This window comes from Dermacentor albipictus, chromosome 3 (genome assembly GCF_038994185.2).
Source record: "Dermacentor albipictus isolate Rhodes 1998 colony chromosome 3, USDA_Dalb.pri_finalv2, whole genome shotgun sequence".
Taxonomy (NCBI): domain Eukaryota; kingdom Metazoa; phylum Arthropoda; class Arachnida; order Ixodida; family Ixodidae; genus Dermacentor; species Dermacentor albipictus.
The window spans coordinates 153680958-153704885 of NC_091823.1; the positions used below are offsets into that span (position 1 = coordinate 153680958).

Here is a 23928-nt window from a genome sequence, read left to right on the forward strand (position 1 = left end):
CCTGCGTCCTATACACACGGTTGCAGTGGGCGCTGTGTGTTCTGGTTACGTCATAGCCGCCGAGGCGAACTCACAATAATTATTAAATCAATTATTTTATTATTAATGAATAACAATAATAATAATAATAATAATAATAATAATAATAATAATAATAATAATAATAATAATAATAATAATAATAATAATAATAGTGATAATAATAACACAGCCTATCTGCATGCTTAGCTTGAGGTAAAAGACACCACAGCTCCACTGCTCGTTCCACATCATCGAGTGGAAGAGCTGATACATTTTTTTTCTCGGTACTTTGCTGCGCGGCGCAATTCCGATGGCGGTCTGGTGCGCCAGCTGTTGCGTTTTTCTTGATCGCGCAGCGAGAACGCCAGACTTGCGGTATGAGTGAGTGGTGCACGAAAACTGAGGGAAACACGAGCGGACGACAGAGCATCATCGCGCGCTGGAGGACGGCAGAAAGTGAAATAGTTTCGTTCTCTGCACGCGCGACTCCACGACGTGGAAAGATGCACACGAAATGGAAGTACATTTCTCTTGCGGCGGCAAAAAGTAAAACAAAAACACACACACAGAATTCAGCTTGTATGTGTTCTCATATCTGTAAACTTTATTTCTTCTATTGAAGCGATGGTTTTACCCGCCGTGCTTGTTTAGTGGCTATGGTGTTGGGCTGCTGAGCACGAGGTCGCGCGTTCGAATCGTGGCCATGGCGGCCGCATTTCGATGAGAACGAAATGTGAAAACAAACGTGTACTTAGAATTAGCTGCACGTTATGTGACCCGAGGAGGTTGAAATTTTCGGAGTCCCCCACTACCGCGTTGCCTTGTAATCAGAAAGTGGGTCTTGCACGTAAAACGCCATTATTTAATTTCATGCCACAGCTTTAGAAAATAATTGATGTTGCCTTGAATACTTCTTGAAGTCACCTATCACTGAGAGTGACGTCACTGCACGGTGTTGTGCGTAGCGCATTCCCGAGATTCACGTCACTCTGCTGCTGCGAGCAGGGTGCCTTCGATGAGAACGACAAACGGTCGTTGGTTTGAAATGTGAGCTCTTTTCGTGGCGCGTGAAGAGGTAATACTTAGCAGGCACGATTGTTAGCACGCGTTTATGCACGGCGCTCGTCAGCTAAAAAATGGCCAGACCTGGTGAGGGGCTTTTAAGGTCGAATAGATACGACTAGCTTGCTGTCCCTATCTTAACAATTCAAATTTGTGAAACATTGCAGCAAAAATAACAATTTGTGGTGAGGCACTGCTTGCAATAAACTGCATATAATTTAGCTCCCACTTGGAAAATGAGAAATAAGTTACAATTTCTTGCACTCCCAAATTTATCAGTTTGCAGTGTAATGTAGGTTTACGCTGATGGCATAAGTAAATACATCGGTAAAACCTCACAATCTCATGCAGTTGGTGTCAATATGGGGCACTGCATGTAGTGTGCATAAAATTAAGTCCTTAATACAAAGTCTGCATACAGATATGCGTATTATCATGTATAGTATCCACAGGTTGCCAGATTTAACCGCTTCCTTTCACATTTTAAGCACAATAACCAAGCTCGACGTAGTACTCACCGGATAGATTATGTGAATGCCATTATGGTTCATTATTTTGTGGCGCAATTCATAATGATGAGGTCGCAAAGGTGTGTGCGGTGACATGGCCATTTCTGTGGTCTGTCGTTTGGTCGCAGGGACGTATTCGTAGATCGTCTGCCAGCGGGTACGCTGCTCTACTGCGCAGATGGTGGAAGCCTTCTAGAAGCTTCGTCTATTGTGTGGGCAGGCTCACCCGACCTGAAGTCACGACTGATTCTAGTCCCATCAATATGCGTTTGACAATACAATGCGATTCTGTGGCCTTGTGGGACAGGTCGTTGACGACTGGATCACGCGCTATGAACACGCCAGTGCTAATAACAGGTGGGACCGAATGAGTATGCTCGCCAATGTCATCTTTTATCTCGGCGGCACCCCACACGTGTGGCAGCTGACGCATGACGACGAGATAACCAGTTGGGACAATTTCAAAGAAAAGCTACGTGCACAGCTCGGCGACCTCCTTGGCCGCAAGGTTGCCGCGAGAAAGGCTCTTGCGTCTCGTGTTTAGATATCTAAAGAGCGGTACGTTTCATACCTCCTCGACGTCTTGGCTCTTTGCCGCAAAGCTGACGGTGCTATGTCTGAAACAGATAAAGTGTCAGATGTTCTAAAAGCGATCGCCGAGGACGCTTTCAATTTGCTTGATTTCGGCAACGTATCGACAATCGACAGGAGCATTAAAGAATGCCGTCGCCTTGAACAAGCTAAGAGCCGTCGTATCACACACCATATCACGCGGCGACCCAACACTGCTGCTACGTCGATATGTTAGGGTGGACCGCGTCAGAATACCACCTGTGACGAAGTAACCCTTATTTTTCGCCGCAAACTCGAGGCCCCCATTTCGCCAGCTCTCTCAGCGACGCCTCCCGATCCACCAGCAACAACGATTCAGGCCGTCGGTAGTCACGAATATGAGAATATGGGTCTGAACTCCGTGTGTTCAACGTCGCAACCCAGCGTTCCCTAGTTCTCCAGCTGCCCTCCTCGTCCCCGGCAGTCCTTCTTTGCCACATCTCGCCGCAACCCGTGCGAATGGCATACCCCTGATGACACCCCGATGTGCTGCCACTGCTGTCGCATCGGCCACGTCCCTCGTCACTACCACAACCGATGGCCACCACCTCCTCGGGCATACGCTGCCACTTATTCCCGCCCCTTGGGACTTTCTGTTTCCTATGCCACCCGCCATAAACCCACTGCCGCTGATGCCCCTGCTACGAACCTTCGCTACAACCACTCGCCCTCTCCTCGACGCCATCAGTCTCGTTCGCCCCAACGCCGCCGCTTCTCTTCGCCGCCTATCGCCTCCCGGAGCCAGCCGTAAACTAGGCACTGCAGCTTTTGGACGTGAAGTTGCGTTGTCGACCCTGCCCTCAACTGGTCTGCTGACGTTAGCTTCAAACCAAAAACTTATTTACGTTGACGGCTATCCTGTCACTGGACTCATCGATACAGGCGCACATCTTACTAATATGAGTGCTGCCTTCCGACGAGGTCTGGAAAAACTCCTCGCCTAGCGTCGGCACGCGTCGTCTGCGGTGCGGATGGCAGTACTGTGCCTATCGTCGGCATGTGTACGGCACGTGCCAGCATCGCCGGCCGCCACACTCCTGGCCTCTTCACCGTGATTGCTCATTGCCCCCACGACCTAATTCTCGGCCTCGACTTTCCCTCCCGCATTTTGCCCTTATTGACTGCTCTGCTAGTACCCTTCGCCTTGAGTTGCAGCTTCTCGCAGAACCTTCTGACGCACCCAAGTGCCGCTTACGCCCCACAGGCTTTCTTCGCCTGCCGCCAAAAGTCAATAGCTTTCATTGAACCACTTCCCCACCAGTTCCTGATGGCGAGTACCTCGCCACTCCTCTGTCCGACATTCCACTACATTATGGCGTTACCTTGTCTCATACTATATTTACCATTACTGGGAACTGCCCTCGCATAACTATCTTTAACTTTGGATTGGCAAAGCAAATTCTACCGCAAAGTATTTGCCTTGCCAACATTGATTATCTGGGAGACCATTATGTGGCAGCGTTATCAACCGACGGTTCTTTCGAGCTTCGCAGGCCCCTCGCGCCAGCCTCAGGCGTCGATCCCAACATAAAAAAAATGATTGCGACGGACCTGTCCTCTGCGCAGGCTGACGACCTTTACCAGGTATTATCGTCCTACCGAGACATTTTCGACTTTGCCGATTGCCCTTTAGGCCGGACGCTCGTTGTCAAGCCCCGGAATCTTACTGGCAATGCTACGCCTATTCACCGATGACCGTATCCAGTTTCTGTATCGGAACGCCGAGTAATTCAAAGTGAAGTGACCAAAATGCTAGATAAAAACATCACTGGGCCCTCTTCGAGCCCCTGGACGTCACCTGTGGTGTTGCTTAAGAAGGACTTCTGTGTAGACTACCGTCATCTGAACAACATTACTAAGGAGGATGCCTACCCGCTCCCACGTAAAGACGATGACCTTGACTGTCTCAACGGTTTCAGCTGTTTTTCTTCTATTGATCTTCGTTCTGGATACTGGCAGATTGCTGTTGACGATATGGACATAGAAAAAGCCGCATTCATCACCAGGATGGCCCATACCAATTTATTGCAATGCCTTTTGGATTATGTAACGCCCCTGCCACCTTTGAGCCTATGATGAACTCATTGCTCCAAGGTTTCGAATGGTCCACATGCCTCTGCTAATTCTACGACGTCATCATCTTCTCGCCAACGTTCGACACTCACCTTTACCATCTAACAACTATACTTGATGTATTTCGAAAGGCGATAGCTGCAAGTGATCTCGTCCAAATGTTGTTTTGGCCAACGACAAATTACTCTTCTGGACCATCTCGTTGAGGCTTCCTGAGTATAGCCTGATCAGGGCAAAGCTCTCGCTGTCCGTGAGTTTCCGGTTCCGAAGACAGCCGCAGACGTCCGAAGTTTTGCAGGACTATGCTCATACCTTCGTCGTTTTGTTACAGATTTTGCGACATTTGATACACCCCTCACTACTATATTGAAGAAAGGCGTACAATTCTTTTGGGGCACTTCAGAAGCCGCCGTCTTCTCTCGTCTCGTCACTCTTCTAACCTCACCACCCGTACTCGCCCACTTCGATAGTGATGGCCCTACAGAATTGCGTAAAGATGCACCGGTCATGGCGTAGGTGCCGCCTTAGCCCAGCGTCAGCGTGGCCAGGATCACGTTATTGCTTATGCGAGCCGCCTCCTAGCACCATCGGAGCTCACCTATTCCATAACGGAACGAGAATGCCTTGCTGTTGTCTGGGCGGTTGCGGAGTTCCGTTCTTACCTTTAAGGTCGCCCTTTTTCCGTAGTCACGGACCATCATGCTCTCTGCTGGCGCTCGTCGCTAAAAGATCCTTCACGCCGGCTTGGTCGATGGGCTCTGAGGCTACAAGAATTTTCATATTCCGTGGTCTACAAGTCTGGCCGCCTGCACCAAGACGCTGATAGCTTCTCGCGTTACCCTTTTGACGACCCTGACTCCTCTTATATTACCAGTGCTGCTTGCGTATTCTCTGTATCACAGCTGCTTCATTTAGCCGACGAGCAACGTCGTGACGCCTATATCTTAGTCCTCATGGACCGTTTTCTAGACTCTGCGGCCGATGCCACTCGGCGCGTCTTCGTTCTTCGCGACGGTACTCTTTGCCGTCGTAACCTTCATGCGGATGGCTCTGAGTTCCTACTTGTCATTCCTAAACACCTCCACTCAACTGTTCTAGAAGAGCTTCATGACGCACCAGTGGCAGGATACTTCGGCGTGTATTGAACCTATGACCGTGTACGTCGCCGTTTTTTATAGCCCAGCCTTGCCCGTTTCGTATGTCGTTACGTCGCCGCTTGTGAACTTTGCCGACGACGCAGGAAGGCTTCCCAGCTCCCCTCTGGCTACCTTCAGCCGCTCTACATCCCTGCCCAGCCCTTCCATTGTGTCGGCTTAGACCTTCTTTGCCCATTTCTGGAATCTACATCTGGAAAGAAGTGAGTTGCAGTAGCGGCTTACTACGCGATCCGCTACGTCGTTACCCGCGCTCTTCCGACCAGCTGCGCAACTGATGTAGCGGACTAACTTCTACATGATATCATCTTCATGCATGGTGCTGCGCGTCAATTGCTAACAGACCATGGCCGTACGTTTTTGGCCGAAGTCATTGACGACATCATGCGGGCCTGCTCCATACAGCATAAATTTAGCATCTCCTACCAGCCTCAAGCGAACGGCCTTACTGAGCGTTTCAATGCCACCCTTACAGACATGCTATCGAAATCCGTTTCAGACGACCACCGTGACTGGGACTGGGCTCTACCTTACATTAGCTTTGCGTACCGCTCTTCCCGTCTCGAAACTGCTGGTTTTTCCCCGTTTTACCTCTTGTATGACTGAGAACCAACGCTACTACTGGGCACTGTTTCCGTCCACCACAGCTTCAGCCAGCGCTTACGCCCTTGATCCAATCGGCCATGCAGACCATGCTTGTCGACTTGCGCGCGTTCGTCTAAAAGTGTCTCAAGACAAACAGAAGCATCGCTACTACTTCCTTCACCGTGATGTTCATTTTGAGCCAGGCACCCTCCTGTTGCTTTCGTCCCCGTCGCGTAAAGTTGGCGTTTGTGAGAAACAGCTATCCTGTTATACGGGGCCATATCGTGTGTTTCGCCAAGTGACCGATGTCACCTATGAAATTGTTCCAGGCACGCCCACTACGTCCACCGCTGTCACAACCAGTGACATTGTCCACGTCGCCTGACTGAAGCCCTACAACTCTCCAGGCGCCTTGGATATTTAACAGCACCGTGACGGCGCTTTTGCCATTGCGGGGTAGCAATACGATATTATCGGGAGATACTCAAGAGAAGAGCCGCAGCGAGAACGATGATGAAGTTCGTCTGTGCTTTGGAGTGGGCGAGCGTCAGCGTTGCTGTCTGATTGCAGTGTAAATACCCTGGATATAGCCTCTTTCCTCTGTTTCTTTCTACACGTAACAATATTGTGGAATTCCAGCCTACTGTCGATACATGAACTTCTACGGGAGTGAAACGAACACCTCCATGTTTGCCCGCTAGAATGAGACTCCAGTCCTTCCATGATTCATTCAGATAAATGGTTACGGCATAGTCGCCGAAGCCACCATATATAAAATAAATGTTTTATTTTTAATTAACTAGTAAACAATGAATAAAAATAACTATCGTTATTACTAATTAGAAGTACTACTACTAGTAGTAGTACTACTACTACTAATAATAATATGTAATAATAATAATAATAATAATATCAATAATATACATAATAACAGAGCCTATATGCATACGTAGATTGAGGTAAACACACCACACACTCCACGTCATGGAGTGGAAGAGCTGATAATTTTTTTCTCGCGTCTTTGCTCCACGGCGCATTTCCGATGGCGGTCTGGTGCGCGAGCTCATGCGTTTTTTCTTGTTTCGTGCAGCGAGAACACCTCACTAGGGGTATAAGTGAGTGCTGCACGAAACCTGAGGGAAACACGAGCGGATGACAGAGCATGATCGCGCGCTGGAAGACGGTAGAAAGTGAACTGGTTTCGTTCTCTGCACGCGCGACTGCACTACGCGGGAACATGCACTCGAAACCGAAGTACATCTCTCTTGCGGTGGCAAAAAGTAAAACAAAAACACACACACAGAATTCAGCTTGTATGTGTTCTCATATCTGTAAACTTTATTTCTTCTATTGAAGCGATGGTTTTACCCGCCGTGCTTGTTTAGTGGCTATGGTGTTGGGCTGCTGAGCACGACGTCGCGCGATCGAATCGTGGCCATGGCGGCCGCATTTCGATGAGAACGAAATGTGAAAACAAACGTGTACTTAGAATTAGCTGCACGTTATGTGACCCGAGGAGGTTGAAATTTTCGGAGTCCCCCACTACCGCGTTGCCTTGTAATCAGAAAGTGGGTCTTGCACTTAAAACCCCATTATTTAATTTTATGCGACAGCTTCAGAAAATAATTGATGTTGCCTAGAATACTTCTCGAAGTCACCTATCATTTAGAGTGACGTCACAGCACGGCGATGATAGTAGCGCATTCCCGAGATTCACGTCACTCTGCTGCTGCGAGCAGGGTGCCTTCGATGAGAACGACAAACGGTCGTTGGTTTGAAATGTGAGCTCTTTTCGTGGCCCGTGAAGAGGTAATACTTAGCAGGCACGATTGTTAACACGCGTTTATGCACGGCGCTCGTCAGCTAAAAAACGGCCAGACCTGTTGAGGGGCTCTTTAAGATAGAATAGATACGATTTAGCTTGCTGTCCCTATTGTAACAATTCAAGTTTGTGAAATATTGCAGCAATAATAACAATTTGTGGCGATGAACTGCTTGGAATAATCGGCATATAATTTAGCTCTCACTTGGCAAATTAGAAATAAGTTACACTTCCTTGCACTCCCAAATTTCTCAGTTTGCACTGTAATGTAGGTTTACGCTGATGAAAAGATAAGTAAATACATCGGTAAAATCTCACAATCTCATGCAGTTGGTGTGAATACGGGGCACTGCATGTAGTATGCATAAAATTAAGTCCGTATTACAAATTGTGCATACAGATATGCGTATACTTATGTATAGTATCCACAGGTTGCCAGATTTAACCGCTTCCTTTCACATTTCAAGCACAACAACCAAGCGCGACTTAGTACTCACCGGATAGATTATGTGGATACCATTATTGTTCATTATTTTGTGGCGCAATTCATAATGATGAGGTCGAAGAGGTGTGTGGGGTGACACGGCCATTTCTGTGGTGTGTCGTTTGGTCGCAGGGACGTATTCGTAGATCCTCTGCCAGCGGGTACGCTTCTCTACTGCGCAGACGGTGGAAGCCTTCTAGAAGCTTCTTGTATTGTGTGGGCGGCCACGCCCGGCCTGAAGTTACGACTGATTCTAGTCCCATCAATATGCGTTTGACTGTACAATGCACGAAACGTTAGCGAGGGAATGCCCGAAATGAATTACTTATCCTAAAAGAAAGCCATAAATATCTCGAAACGCGACTGTTGTTTCTGCGGCTGTGCTTCATTTCGGGGAGCGATAGAGTTTTAGAAAAAAAAAAACAGGCCATTATGACGTTGAAGCGCACGTAGACATTGCAGCAAACATAGCACAAGTAAACATTGCATGTAGAATTTTTGAGAAACGTAATATAACACTGTGCAATGAATTCCCCAAGTTAAGCCACCCTATTTCTTCTTGAAGATATTTGCAGGGTTGGGAGAACATAATTATTGATTTCATTACTGAGGGAAAGATCAAGGCTGGTTCCAAGAAGCAGCTGCAAAGGAATACTGGAAAACTCCTGGAAGAGCTGGTATATCATAATTTATTTAGTAATAAAAATATTGAACAATTACTTCTGCGCATTATAAATAAGGAGGTACCATAGCCAAAGACTGTATCGGGATCTCCTGTTAAAGACACTTATGATGGTATACAATATTTAAAGCAAAAGCTGAACAGATGAGAGCTAAGAGTAATATCAAAAATGTTTATAGCATGTGAGTAATAAGAACACTTGTGAACAGCATGACAATATAAAAGAACAGAAGGAAATTGGAAAAAAATTGACAATATCAGTATTTATATGAATGCTTTTAGTTCTCTTCGAAATTGTTATAATTTTTTTTCCTCTTTATTATAGGTGGTAGAGTATTCCAAAGTGATATCGAAGAAGATTCCGCAGTTTGTTTACCACAGTTAGTTGGCACTTTAATTGGGCGGAAATTAATATTGAGTGCAAATCTAGTGTTACTATGAGCTATCAGGTCACAAGGTGAGAAGCAGCTCGATGGCAGTTCCTTGGTCATATATTTGTAAAAAAATCCCTTGATTATTTTTGGTGAATTCCGGAATGGTTAGTATGTTGTTTTTTGTAGTAGTGATTTTTCATTTGCAAAGCGTGAACTGCTTGTAATAAGTCTTATGGATTGGTTCTTGATTACCTGGAGGGATGCCAAGTGAGTTTTAAAACTGTTACCCCAGCATATCGTCCTGTAGTTAATATGAGAAGGAATGAATCAGTGGCATAGCGAGAACAATGTATTGTGTGTAAAGGTGCACTTTAACGAGGTCATAAACGTTTGGACGAAAAAATCTGGCTGACGTTACGTGGTCAACGTAATTCAGCGTATAATAATTTAGTAAAAACATTAGCTGCAGGTTAAAATTATAGAAAAAGGTCGTTATTTTTGGTTTCAGGAAAGAGTGCACAGAAACACCTGAAACTATTTGACAAGCTGTTATTTGTGATGAGTTCCTCCGTCATTTAAAAAGGTCTTCAAAACACGAACTCAATAATTTTGCCCTAAAATAGCAATTTCAGAGGGCCATTGAAATACCCATCTTGTACAAAGAAAAAAAAAAGGCAGGCGTCTGTAAAGTTGCCGAATCCCAACCCAATTACCAGCGATGTAACCTCTTTAGAAGCTGCAATATGAAATACTGTTACGTTGTAGAAGTCACATATAAAGTTGTATATACAATATTCACAAGAGATTATATATTCACATAATAATAAAAATATTCACATTTTAGATTGTGGGGTACAGCGCGAAGCAGGGACAAGAGACGCAAGGAAAAAAAGAGGACAAGTACTTTCTTTCCATGCGTCCCTTGTCCCTGCTTCGCGCTACACCACACAATCCCAAATGGAACACCAACTGCCCAAACCATCGCCCTTCTAAGTCCCGATGTCCGTAGCCTTAAGCCTATGCATGGGAAAACATAGCTGATAATGGCCGTATAATAATTTGAAATACTTGATTAAGAAATGTCTTGAGAAAAATGACACTTGAAGCAACCGGACACAAGAAACTGAGAATAAAGAACAGTCAAGTAGCATTCAAAATGCATGCAATAACATACACCAATGTTATACATCAATTACAAGAGACATTACAGGTAATTACAGACACATGATGTTTTAAATGGCGTTCGCTGATATACAGAAATAACAGAATCAATAATTTTCCATCCAACCACCCCAAACTCAACGGCAAAAAAAGAAAATTCAGAATGATAAAAAGTGTTTCTAGGTCATTTTCACCGAATTTTATCCTAAACCAATGTTAAACTAAAACATGTACTGAAGATATAGCTATATTCCTAACATGAATAATAAAAACATGTATAATAACTTGTTCGTCAATGTATATATAACATGAATAATTACAAATAACATAGCATTCTGATTTTGCACGTGCAAAATAGACTTACAACTACACTTACATAAAATAAAACATTCACAAATTCAATTTCAAGTTACCTTACATAAATGGCAAAATGAAAAAAAAATGCCAGTAGTCAATGAAGAAAGCTAGTCACGTGTTACACTGCTGTAGCACGTGAAGGCAAACTACTAAACTACTGCTGCGCACTGGGTATTAAAGTATACGATCGAAAGGATCAGTCTTCTTCCAAGATATAAGGGGCCGCAGTATCAAGTAAACGTATGGCGCTGTAGGTCGATCTCTTGAACGACACATGCGAGCACCTTATGTACTACGCAGTGGTTATTTTCTTTTGTCTATCTTTCTGTCTATCTTCCTTTCTTTCTTTTTCTTCTTTCTTTCTCTGTTCCTTTTACACCGAAGCTGTATATGCGTAGGCGAAACGCTCATGGTAGAACCACAGAAATCCTAATGTGGGGTATGAGCGATTGTTTAGGGGGGTATGAGCCATTGCATTCTTCTTACGTGACGGATAGAAAGATTTCTCGTTGGGTGGGCATAGAAATGCCTACGCGTTTAAACCTTTTATAGTGAAGCTTTATATGCCTAGGCAAAGCAGTCGCGGTCCGACCGCAGAAACCTTCCTGCAGAAGGTGCAGCACGCCAGTGACTACACCGGTAGTGACGTCGTTTCTCTCTCGCAACAATGCGCACGCGCTGAGGTCTTACTCCGGCTTCGAAGTAGGCTCAGAAATGTCTCCTTGTCTTTAATGAAATAAAATGTGGGGCCCCAGTGTGTAACGTGTTACTACAGTGAACTCATCATCATCATCATCATCATCAGCCTGGTTACGCCCACTGCAGAGCAAAGGCCTCTCCCATATTTCTCCAACAACCTCGGTCATGTACTAATTGTGGCCATGCAGTCCCTGCAAACTTCTTAATCTCATCCGCCCACCTAACTTTCTGCCGTCCCCTGCTACGCTTCCCTTCCCTTGGAATCCAGTCCGTAGCCCTTAATGACCATCGGTTATTTCCCTCCTCATTACATGTCCAGCCCATGCCCATTTCTTTTTCTTGATTTCAACTAAGACGTCATTAACTCGCGTTTGTTCCCTCACCCAATCTGCTCTTTTCTTATCCCTTAACGTTCCACCTATCATTCTTCTTTCCATAGCTCGTTGCGTCGTCCTCAATTTGAGTAGAACCCTTTTCGTAAGCCTCCAGGTTTCTGCCCCGTAGGTGAGTACTGGTAAAACACAGCTATCATACACTTTTCTCTTCAGGGATAATGGCAACCTGCTGTTCATGATCTGAGAATGCCTGCCAAACGCACCCCAGCCCATTCTTATTCTTCTGATTATTTCTGTCTCATGATCCGGATCCGTAGTCACTACCTGCCCTAAGTAGATGTATTCCCTTACGACTTCCAGTGCCTCGCTGCCTATTGTAAACTGCTGTTCTCTTCCGAGACTGTTAAACATTACTTTAGATTTCTGCAGATTGATTTTTAGACCCACTCTTCTGCTTTGCCTCTCCAGGTCAGTGAGCATGCATTGCAGTTGGTCCCCTGAGTTACTAAGCAAGGCAATATCATCAGCGAATCGCAAGTTACTAAGGTATTCTCCATTACCTTTTATCCCCATTTCTTCCCAATCCAGGTCTCTGAATACCTCCTGCAAACACGCTGTCAATAGCATCTCCCTGCCTGACGCCTTTCTTTATTGGGATTTTGTTGCTTTCTTTATGGAGGACTACGGTGGCTGTGGAGCCGCTATAGATATTTTTCAGTATTTTTACTTATGGCTCGTCTACACCCTGATTCCGTAATGCCGCCATGACTGCTGAGGTTTCGACAGAATCAAATGCTTTCTCGTAATCAATGAAAGCTATATATAAGGGTTGGTTATATTCCGCACATTTCTCTATCACCTGATTGATAGTGTGAATATGATCTATTGTTGAGTAGCCGAACAGTGAACTACCGAGTCATAAACACTGTGCTTAACGCATTACGCTTGGGCGACGCATTACGAACCATAAATGCTTACCCTAATTCAGAAATAAATCGATGAATCCGCTGGATTAACACCAGGAACCAGTCATTGCACGCATGCATGATGGTGATTATGTGAAGCCGAATGTGCGGCATTTCAAACAAGAAATGCGATACACCCATGCCATACGTGTGTGTATCCTCATTCAGAAGCACGAAGGCGTAAGAGGTTTCATTATGGAGCGGAAGTCCGCAAATACACGCAATGTGCGTCGAGCGGCCAGTCACGCCGCGTTTATATTACACGACATATATATATATATATATATATATATATATATATATATATATATATATATATATATATATATATATTTACATACATAAATAGATTACTTTAACAGATGCTAAAGCGGTAATCAAGGTTATCCGATTAGGATCCCAAATGGAGCAAGGATATTCTAGTCAAGGTCTGATTACCATCCTATATAAATGGAGCCTAACGCTGCTGTTAGAAGCTATGAAATGGCGCCGTAAGAATCCAAGCGTGTGGTTAGCCTGGTTAGATGTGTAGTTCACGTGTATTTTCCAGGACAGATTGTGTGTCAGATGAATACCCAGGTATTTGTACGATGAGACAGATGATAACGGAGTGTTATTACGAAGATAGCGAGGGGTGTATGCAGGTAGACAGCTGGAGATACATAGGTGTTTGCACTTGGTGGTGTTAGGTGCCATGAGCCATTCGCTACCCCATGAAGAAATTGCTTTCAAGTCCGATTGCAAACATGCTTCATGAGAGGATTAGTAATTGAACGATTACGCACACAGTCATCTGAGAAAAAAATTACATGGGAGATAACGTTATCAGCCAGATCAATTACGTAAATTCAAAGCAGTAGAGGACCTCACAAAGAACCTTGAGGTACTCCAGAAGTTACGGAAACAAGAGGCGAGTCGTAATCATTAACTGAGACATATTGAATACGGTTGGAAAGGCAACATTTAATTCAGCCTAATACCTGATCTGACTATGAGCAAGGTTGCGAAATAAAAATGAAATGGCTCCGTCGCGTCCTGCAGATGGCTTGTTGCAGCTACTTGTGTTGCGCTTGCTGCCTTGTTCCGGTAGGGCACCGCCAAACCGTTCTCACGGACAGCCAGCATAATGTGTTAGAGCTGGTGCCTGCGAAAAAGATAGGATGATGGAAGAACGTTATGCATCATCGTCGTTAACCTATCAATTCGATAGCGTTAAGGAGCTCGTGTCGCAGAAAAGCCGGTGTCGTCGGCGTTGGTGGCGTTGGCCGTGAGCGAACGTTATCCTTCTCAAACCCTACTGCCGTCTCGTTAGCGTATCATCACCATAAGTCGCCAAGATGGCTCTTTTTATCTCCCGGCGTCATTGCGGTGAAGAAGAGATCTCGAGCACCACTCCTGCTGCTTGTCTGCGGAACACGAAGAGCACGGACTCTCCGGCACAGTAGGTAGCGCTTGCATTTGGCTGGGACTGCTCAGCTGCTGTGCGCTCGACCCGACGTGACTCTGCGCGCCGCTCTCCGCTACCTGTCAATAAACCCCGCAGAACGTATATAGTCGAATTACGATAACATCCTTATTACGTGCCATAAGGTCTGGGTGTAAGAGAAAGTGTGCGAGCATGAGCCTCAAACACATCTGCACACACGCATCGAGTTAGGCTCAGATTTCGCGATAGGGAGTATCGGAATTGTCGGATTATCGGACAATTTTAGAACTATGACTTTAGTAATACGATGTGTTGTTACATTTTTATTAGTGCTTTGTCGCGGTGACGATGGCGTAATCATCTTTTCCTTTAACGCTACCAATCAGGTACGACAATAATACAACGGTTAAATGTGTTAACTTCTTTACTTTTTTGTTACTACCTTGATATGGCGACGGCGACCTAAGCAGGTTTTTTTTCTAGTGCTAGCAATTCCCTACTATTACACCACGCTGAATGAAGTCCATGTCCACAGCTTTTCTACAACTAAAACAAAGCTCCCTCATGTTAAGGCTTAAGATTGACTACACTAGCGTAGTCAAAGCTATACAAAAATCAAACGCATCACCTCACCTGGGTACCATTCCGTTATACCTAGTTTCCAATTAATACCCACTGCTACTGATAAATTATATTAAGAAAATACTTAAACAGTCTCCCGAGAACAGTTCTCTTCCCAACGACTCCATGGGTGTGGCAGCAAAGTCCATAAGTCTGGTAACAAACATTCACCTCTAATTTATTGCCCGCAATATATAACTAGCATTCCATGTAAAATTTCCGAGCATATTCTATTTTGAAGCCTTGTTTCACTCCTTGAAGCGAGTTCATTTGTATTATGTTTAAAGCATTAGTACCTAAAGGTATTCTGGTGCAAAAGTCAGCTCGTGTACTTCTCTCCCCGTCTTCATACTATTCTCGATCGTTCTTGTTTAGTTGACTGTATATTTTCAGATTTTTCAAAACCCTTCGATAATGTATGCTACAATCTTCTTTTGTATAAGTTGCAGTTACGAAATTTGAATTATAATGTGTTTGCAACGACTTCAATTTTTCCGGCTAAATCGTTCCCAGTTTGTCTCTGTTAATTACAGTGACTCTACCCGAATCCTGTTTCCTCGTGTGTACCATGATGATCAGTATATGACCCTTTCTTTAATGTACATTAACAACGCACCTTCCTGCTTTTCTTCCCGTTCCAACTTGCTTGCAGATTTCCGTGTAATATTTCGAGAATTAAGTAGAGTAGTTCTAACCATACTACTATTCCACCGTCTGAAGTCCATGCTGTGTTTGCTTCGTGTAAGACTTGGAGCATGAAATCAATCACTAAGGAATCCTATCTTGTGCGTGTGACTCGGTCTATTATTACAACAGCTTCATTCAATCTTGAATATTCCTTTTGAACTACTAGCGTCATCTTGGCGCCACTGTATTCTCAAAACTAACTGGAATGATCACAATAAATAAATAATCGCTAGCGCAAACGAAACACTCCCATATCTTCGCCGGCATTTCTCTCGCGGTCCCCTGACGCTTAAACTTTTATTTAGTTTATAAGACTACTTCGTTCGAAGGTACAATACGCAGCCTATTCGGGATCCTTTCCACGACAGTCTAATCTGCTCGCCCGACCCAGATGAGAATAACTGCGCATGTTTTATTATGTCTAATAAACCTCAATCAGGAAGTGTGATTAATATGGAATCGAACTTTGAACCATCATCACTAGCCCTTCGCCGTAAGATCGAGCATTTGCGTCTTTTTTACCTCATATTGCACCATCATTCACTGCACGATGATTTCATCGTTGCTCTCGAGTATGTATCATCGTACATTGATCACCGACAAAGTTTCCGTTCATGTTTGTAGGACTTCTAATTTCCAGTATTCATAGTTCCCTAGTACTTGTGTGGAGTGGAACCATCTTCCTACTGTCACTGCAGACGTTAAAGACCATCAACGTTTCAACAGTCTCAAGAATATTATTTCAAGAAATAAATATATTTTACCTCACGTTTTTTACCTTTTTATTCTTGTTTGCTTGTGCTTACCTGCATTATATTCTTGCCAGTCTACATTGCTTTATAGTTAGATAATTATAGTATTATAAAGCAAGGCAGACGCACACTGCAGCCAACAAAGAAATGCTCTTTATTCCAGAGCGCGCGCGCTTATATAGCATTTGCCGAAACGCTTGCGCCGTTTCCGAGACTCTAGCGGCGCTTCTGAGACCTTGTTGGTGAGATGGCACTACAGTCTACCCCCTCCCCCCACTTTTTTTTTTAAATTGTAACACCAGCGCTCCGCCTGATGACGTTCTCTTCTGCTTCTCTGAAGAGGGATGTGTCTGGGTGATTCTGCATTGTCCACGCCTGGTTGGCCGATGTCGGGGGATTGGGATGGAGTCGCTTCAGGTGTATGGCAAGCAGGTACCTTTTCTTATTGCATTGCTGGCTCCTGTGGCTGTCTTCGAGAGATGGAGCCGGTGCAGGCGAGTCTGATTCCGTTGGAGGGAGTGTCTGCCAAGTTCTTGGGAATGGCACAGGGAGATGAATCACGGGCTTCTAAAGAACAGGAAACGTTGCCTCTACCAGATGGTCTGCGTTAACGAACGGCTCTTGGTTTTGTGTGTTCAGAACATAAGTCACAGCCCTGATTCGTCTGACGATGATACCAGTAATCCATGTCATCTCACAAACCTCAGTTCCCTTCACGCCCACCATGTCACCTTCTTTAAACATGCGCCAGGGGGCAGCAGGCTGTTGGATGTGTTGTCGCTCGTCTTTCTCCAGGTGGTTGTGAAGGTTGGGGTGCAGCATGTTTAGTCGTGTCTTTGAGCTCCATGATAGCAACAATTCCGCCGGGTTTCTCCGGCTGCTGCACGTGGGGTGTGACTGTAGTGGAAAAGGAATTGGTCGACCCAACGTTGAATAGATTTGGAAACTCCCGCTCGCTCTTCTTCCTTCAACTGCTTTTCTAGGTTCCTGTTCGTCGTCTGAACCTAGAAAGTTCAGCAGCTCCATTAGACGCCAGAGGATAAGGCGGTGTCATCTTGCGGTGGATTCTCTTTGATGAGAGGAAATCTGCGAAGTCCGGCGACATGAACTGTGGACCGTTGTCGGTGACAACCTCTTCCGGCAGGCCAAAAGCTGCGAAAATAGTTTGTAGATATTCCACCGTTTTGGCTGCAGTTGTGACAGTCACGCAGATGACCTCTACCCACCTCGAGTAACAGTCTGCAAGAACAAGCAACCAATGAGGTTTGTAGTATGCGATGTCAAGGTGAATTCTCTGCCACCTTCATGTCCGCCAATGCCACGAAGTGATTGGAAGGCGTGACGCAGAATTTTGAGTTAATTGGCAACTTGTGCAATTCCTCACTATTTTTTCAACGTCCTCAGTTTGCTTAGGCCACTAGATGTGACTTCGTGCAAGTATTTTCACGCAAGTCTCTCCCGGATGGCCCTCACGCAAGAGTTGCAGTACCAGGCATTTCAGCGAATTTGGTATGAGCACCCGGTTGCGCCATGTGATACAAGCCTTGTCAACAGATAGCTCATAACGCCTAGCAAACTACGGAATGAGCGCTGATTGGGTTACTCTTGAAGGCCATCCGTGCGGCGTGTACAGCAATACTTTGGACAAGACTCGGTCGCGGCTGGTTTCATCGCGAACCTTATCAGCCGATACCGGCAGCTCGTCCATCAGCGAAAAGAATTGGACGTAGTCGCTGATGTCATCTTTTTCAGTGAAATGCGCGACAATGCGTCGGCGTTACCCACTGCGTTGCCTTTGCGGTATTGCCACGTGTAGCGACAGGCTGCAAGCAAAAGCATCCATCTTTCAATGCGGGTTGCCACTGAGGTAGATATTGGTTTATCATGTCCGAGCAATCCTTTTAGCGGCAGATTATCCGAAAAAAATTGTAAATTCACGACCGAAATTGTGCTTGCCGAAGCGTTTTATCACAAAAGCAACCGCCAATGCTTCTTTTTCTAGGTATGAATAACCCATTTCTGCTTGGCTCATGGTGCGCGAAGCATATGCTATCCGCTTTTCGTGGCCATTCACAACATCAAAAAGAACCGCTCCTACTCCGTAGGTAAATGTGTCTACTAATCCTAGAGGTTTGGAGGGATGATAGAAGGTTGAAACGTTGTCGCTTGTCAGCCATGCTTGCTTTCTTGGAAGCAGCGTTCTTCCTTATCTCACCAACGCCAGCTTTGATCCTTCTTCAGTAGGTTTACAGTGGGTTCAGCTTAGCTGGCATGTTCGGAATGAATTTGGTATAAAGAGTATGCATGCCATGGTAGGCTTTTAGTTACATCTGGTTTGTGGGTTTGTGGAGCGCTTCTGACAGCATAAAATTTCTCTGTGCAAGGGCGCACGCCTGAATTCTCAATAACGTGGCCTAAATACTTCACAGATGGTTGGAAAAACTTACATTTCTCTTGCTTTACTCTAACTCCGTGGAGCTGAAACCTTGCGAGTACAGCCTCAACCCTATTCTGAAATTCATCGATAGATGCTCCACCTATGAGGACGTCATGCAGGGCGCACACGACTCCTTCCAGTCGCTTCATCATCTCGTCCATAACAGGCTGAAATATAGCCGAGGCACTTGAAATACCGTACGGCATGCGCAGACATTTGAACAAGCCAAGATGGGTGTTAATAGTAAGCAACTTCTGCGAATCTTCATGCACTGGCAGCTGCTGAAGCTGCAGCGATTTCAACTAAAAGAGAAATCATCTGATGTTTTTACCCTATGTTTTTGTTGAGGACGGCCTTTCTTGCTGACAGCGTGGAGGGTCCGTTTGCGGATTTCCATTGGATGGTCGGAAGCTCTTCGACTCTCTTTCGGCGAGTTCCATTGCTTTCACCGAGTCGCACGCTGTTTCGAAGTTGAGCTCTTTCCTCTTGAACAGCGTTGCTTGAATGGCAGACTTTCAGAGCCCTAAAATAAAGTGGTCACGTAGCGCGTCGTGCAGAAAAGTACCGAACACACACTTGGCAGCCATGTGTCTCCGTTCAACGGCAAACGTCAGTGTTGACCGGTGGACAGAAGTTCACGAAGCTCTACCTCAGCGACGCTTACCAGAAGGTGGTGCTTCAGGATGTCTTGCGGAAGTATGTCACAAGATCGACAACTTTGCAGCTCTTCCAGTACACGCTGATAACACACGATCTAGTCTACCCGGCTCGCATCCGGGCAACACACAACATTCTCGGCCTCGATGTCATTAAAGCGTTTGACAACATTTCGCACGCTTATCTGCTCACTAACCTCTCGCAGATGAATGTAGGCAATGGTGGAGGGCAACCTTATGTCGGAAAAATCCACCCCAGAGGATCCTACAAGCCTAAAAACGCGCTTGAATTATTCGCAATCGACATGTTATGGTGACGGGTAGAGCAACATGGTTTGTCTCAATAGTATTAACATCGTGGTTTCAGAATCTCTCGTAGGCATGCGGCCATGAACTCGGCTAGGTACACGGGCTCTTTTTCGACGAAGCTGAACACCACCTGAAGCGTGTGCCATGCAAAAAAAAACAGAGGAGGTATTCTGTAAGGGTCCACCTAATGGACACATCAATTTTGTCTGCTGTTGAGGTCCTGATTCACTGGACTGTGCTGCACGTCCGTAGACACCAGGTGCCGCAGCGAATCAGAACTTCAGCAGGAGACAAAATGGACATGTCCACTAGGTGGACTCGCACAGAATACCTCGGCAGGTTTTATATCGCAGGAAAAACCACGGGTCGTGCACGCACGGCAATAGATCCCTCAGTGCAATGTCGCGTCTACTTGCTCCTGGCATCGGATAAGTCCTTTCAGAACGAGTCGGAGGTGCCACGCCCCAACTTTTGCTACGCCGAAGGCCGAGTCATCCGGTGTGTGAAAGGTGCACTGGCATTTAGATATATCGATATGTATACCGACACTTTCGCTCACGGCCAAATCCAAAGAGTGGCGAGACGGGCTGCCAGAACAATGCGGTTCTGAGCCGCGCGTAAATGAGGCGACCTTAAAAGCTGCCTTTTTGCGTTCTTGGACAGCGCTTATGCGATGACGATTTTAGGCTACAGCAAGCACGTCTGCGATAAGTCAGACATGGTTTGTACAGTTCGCACGGGGAAGCAGTTGATGTCTCTCGTACCGCCGCACTCGCAATACAGCTGTTGCGACTACAGGCTCGTGATCCACGGGAACACAAACGGAAATACGCCAAAACGAATATGAGTGTAAATGTAGAAGAAAAATAATGGACGCAAACTGCGACCGTTCTTGACATGATGAATATATGGATGTGAACTTTACAACCGCGTTCACTACGTCATTATTTTTTCTTATTCTTTCCGTGACACTGCAGACCTCATGATTTTTCTCTCTTCCTTTCTCGCGATAATTTTTGCATCACCTAAGCAAACCCGTTGCAGCAGCGTACTTAGGAAGTTGATGCGCATAAACTGTTTTACCTTCAATATCTTATAAAGTGAACAGCGCTAGCATCTAATCATGCATGAAATTCACGGAATACATTTGCGAGATAGGCGTAAGCAAATTCGTACGTGTTTCTCCTTAAAAGGGTAAATACGTTTAAAGAACAACGCCATCTCGGCATGTATATGCGGTGAACGAATGCCAAGACAGACGTTAGGAATTTGTCTTTCATTCGGTCTTTACTTTGCGACGGCTGTGCCCGGCGCGTCAATGTGTACGTACCCGTTAAGAATTGGTAGTAGCGGTGTTACATCAGAACATATTCTCTGAAATTGCACTGGTACTTCAGGTTATTTTGTGCAGGCGAATACAGCGACGTTAGCACATCAGTAATTTTAGGTAAGACACGATCGAGCGCCAACAGTCTAAACTCAGTGAATCAGCCTGCGTGGCGCCGGCAGGATGACATTTTATGACACCTCGCTGGATGACACCCGTGGTGACGAGGAAATTTTCTTAAAGAAATTGCCGAGCCAACGCAAGGTCCGCAATTGCGGGAGCTTGCGTCTTTCCGGTGATGTTCGTGTAGCGAGCAAGAAGGCAATGCCTGTCAAAAAACCGCTCGAATGCAATGGCGTACGATCTATCTGCTATGTGAAGCTGCACAAACTCTACGGAGCGGTTCAGAGCCATGTTGTTCTCCCGCGAGTATTCAAAGACACGAAAGCTGTCTCTGTCAACAAACACACATGAAGGTTATTCGAAATCACCAATAAGACTATTTTCTGAAATTGCGTCAGAAGGTTGGATCAAGTGCTGGTAAGAAAGTCCGCGTTCAATCATCCATGCGACCTATGTGATCATATCAATCTATGTGAAGCTAAATCTCCGTGGTTATATAACTAGGCTAGACAAAATTAAATAGGATGTGTGAGTCATCTTATTTACATCTTTGCACTAACAAACCCGTGCACTGCACATGTTTATGTATGTTTATGTTTATGTATTTAACATGTTTATGCACCGCCCATCTTCGAATTAATATTTTATGTGGTGTCTCTAATTATGTACTACAGCCGTCGCAAGCGCTGCCCAAACGTTGAAGTAGCTCACGTGAATGGACAACGTACGCTGTCGGCGAAGTAACAAAAAAAGTCTGAAAAATGTTTCATATTCGTTGAGTCAATATAAAATAGTAAGGAGAGTTAACGGCAGCAAAGTGTATCGCACATGTGTGCATTATAGGTACTCAATGCCTCTTGTGTCACCCAGGACAATACCTACTCTCAGATATTGTGTGAGAATCGGCACGTATACAGTCGGACATAACCGGTGACCCATAAATAGGAAATGCTAATTTTAGTAAGTATATAATTATATGGAGCTCTCGCTAATCTTTCGTTATTTTAGTCAAGAGTTTGTCAGCTTTAGTGATATTGTTTGCAGTCGGATTAAGCTCACAGCTTTTATGTAGTGCATTATTGAGTGATTACGCAGAACTACCGCGACCTGATGGGCACTTCGTTTTTGTGAGCCGCAACGTCTGTTGGAATACACATTTGCCCTAGAAGTAGGGTGGAGCTTCAAAAAATAAAGACCGCTTTATATTGTGCTATATGTGGGTTCCAATGATCAGCCTAAATAAGAACAAAGCTGGGCCGAGGTACGCCACCGGCTTCCTTTCTCAAATCGCCTGCTTCCGTTCCCAGTCATGTGACGCATCATACTGAGAGCACTTTCACTGCGCCTCGAATTAACTGAAACCCCATCCTTGCCGAGTGCTTTCTGTGGAACCACACATCGAACCGTGAGAAGGGCGCATCGCTTACGCTCGCAGAGGCGGCAAGTACGTTGTCGGTGGCATTATGCAACCGATGGCATGACGTTCATTGCATTGCACTGCCACAGCGCGAAACAGCAGCCAGGTTGTTCCAGCGGAGAGGAGTAAATTGCAAGGAGAAGCTGGCTATCGGTGCCGAGAACCAACAAAGGACGGCGTCCACTCTCTGAGGACCCTCGTGCAGTCACTCTCCTAGCCGTGCACTTGTCCTGCCATGTCCCTGCCATGCACGGCACTCTAAATACGTAAAGATCCAGCCAATGAGATTAAAAATTAATCTAGAGTCTTAGAGTCCCATAAAATGACTATCATGTCAATGTCCTAAAAACATATTTCTTCGTTTTTGGAAGTTTCCATAGCCACCTTTGTCGTGGTCTCGTTTATCCAGCAGTGAAGTCCTACCTATCCAGCCCAGATAACATCAGTAAGTTGGCATCTCTTTGTTGTATGTTTGGTCCTAGCTACGACAATATTGTGAGCGCTTGCCATTCCATGAGAATTTGCCATCCGGCACTGAATGCTCTCTAGCTGCAGGCTCCTGTTAAATGGTCTTCACGTGGCTGATATGTAAGAAAGTCGACTTTGTGGAATAACCATGGGTTTTCGCAAATTGAAGCAGCCAGACGTGTCCTTGCGTTGCGAAAGTAGTGAATGGCGACCGAAAAAAGTGAGAGAATGCTGCCGCTTCTTGGGGCGGCGATCGAGAAAGGTGGAGCTCCTAATGACGTAATTTACAAACAAGATAATTGGCACAGGAAATAAGAAATGCAGCTTAACGTCGAAAATAATGGAAAAGTCGACGTAAAGACCTAGATCTGGAAAATCTAGAATATTTAAAACACTAAACGAACAAGGAAAACAACTACAACAGAGGGAAAAGCGAGTTACTTTGGAGAACCCCAAATTCTATAACGTCCTTGCGACGCCTTCAGCAAGTAACCCGGCAATAAACACGACAAAGTGCGGACAGGAAGACCGCAAGAAAAAAATGCGAGGAAGTACGAAAGAAAGGCCAGCTGTTAAGAGAGCAATGAGCCCACGGTATTCTGTGCTCATGGGCACACGGCGAAAACGTGGAACGCTTTCTAGCCTTTATTTAAAGCGGACCGGCGCAGATGTAGCGCTGTGCACAGACAATTGATCTAATGGTTTCTTAGGAGCTCCACTCCAACAAGCAAGCGCACATTGTAACAGTAACGTGATTCGAATGGAAATGCGGGTGATCACGGCGCAAGCGTCATTATGTCACGCTCGGGC

General features: G+C 45.4%; 2 protein-coding genes across 8 annotated transcripts in view; both read right to left on the reverse strand.

The window, feature by feature from the left end:
* LOC135920011 (uncharacterized) overlaps positions 1–8501 on the reverse strand; it is a 206263-nt gene extending 197762 nt beyond the window's left edge. For 5 of the 7 annotated variants that reach the window (XM_070536194.1, XM_070536195.1, XM_065454075.1 and 2 more), the window contains exon 1: positions 8336–8501. In XM_070536194.1, coding sequence (XP_070392295.1) covers positions 8336–8428 — 93 coding nt within the window. In that variant the 5' untranslated portion in view covers positions 8429–8501. Of the gene's footprint in view, positions 1–1601; positions 1767–8335 lie in introns of those variants that run through there. The other 2 variants (XM_070536196.1, XM_065454076.1) reach the window with 1 other exon arrangement.
* A 5452-nt stretch (positions 8502–13953) lies between these two features.
* Positions 13954–23928, reverse strand: part of LOC135920012 (galactosylgalactosylxylosylprotein 3-beta-glucuronosyltransferase S-like) — a 166689-nt gene continuing 156714 nt past the window's right edge. Inside the window, exon 7 of the transcript XR_011512952.1 lies at positions 13954–14039. The gene's annotated coding sequence lies outside the window, so the exon portion shown is untranslated. The remainder of the gene's footprint in view (positions 14040–23928) is intronic.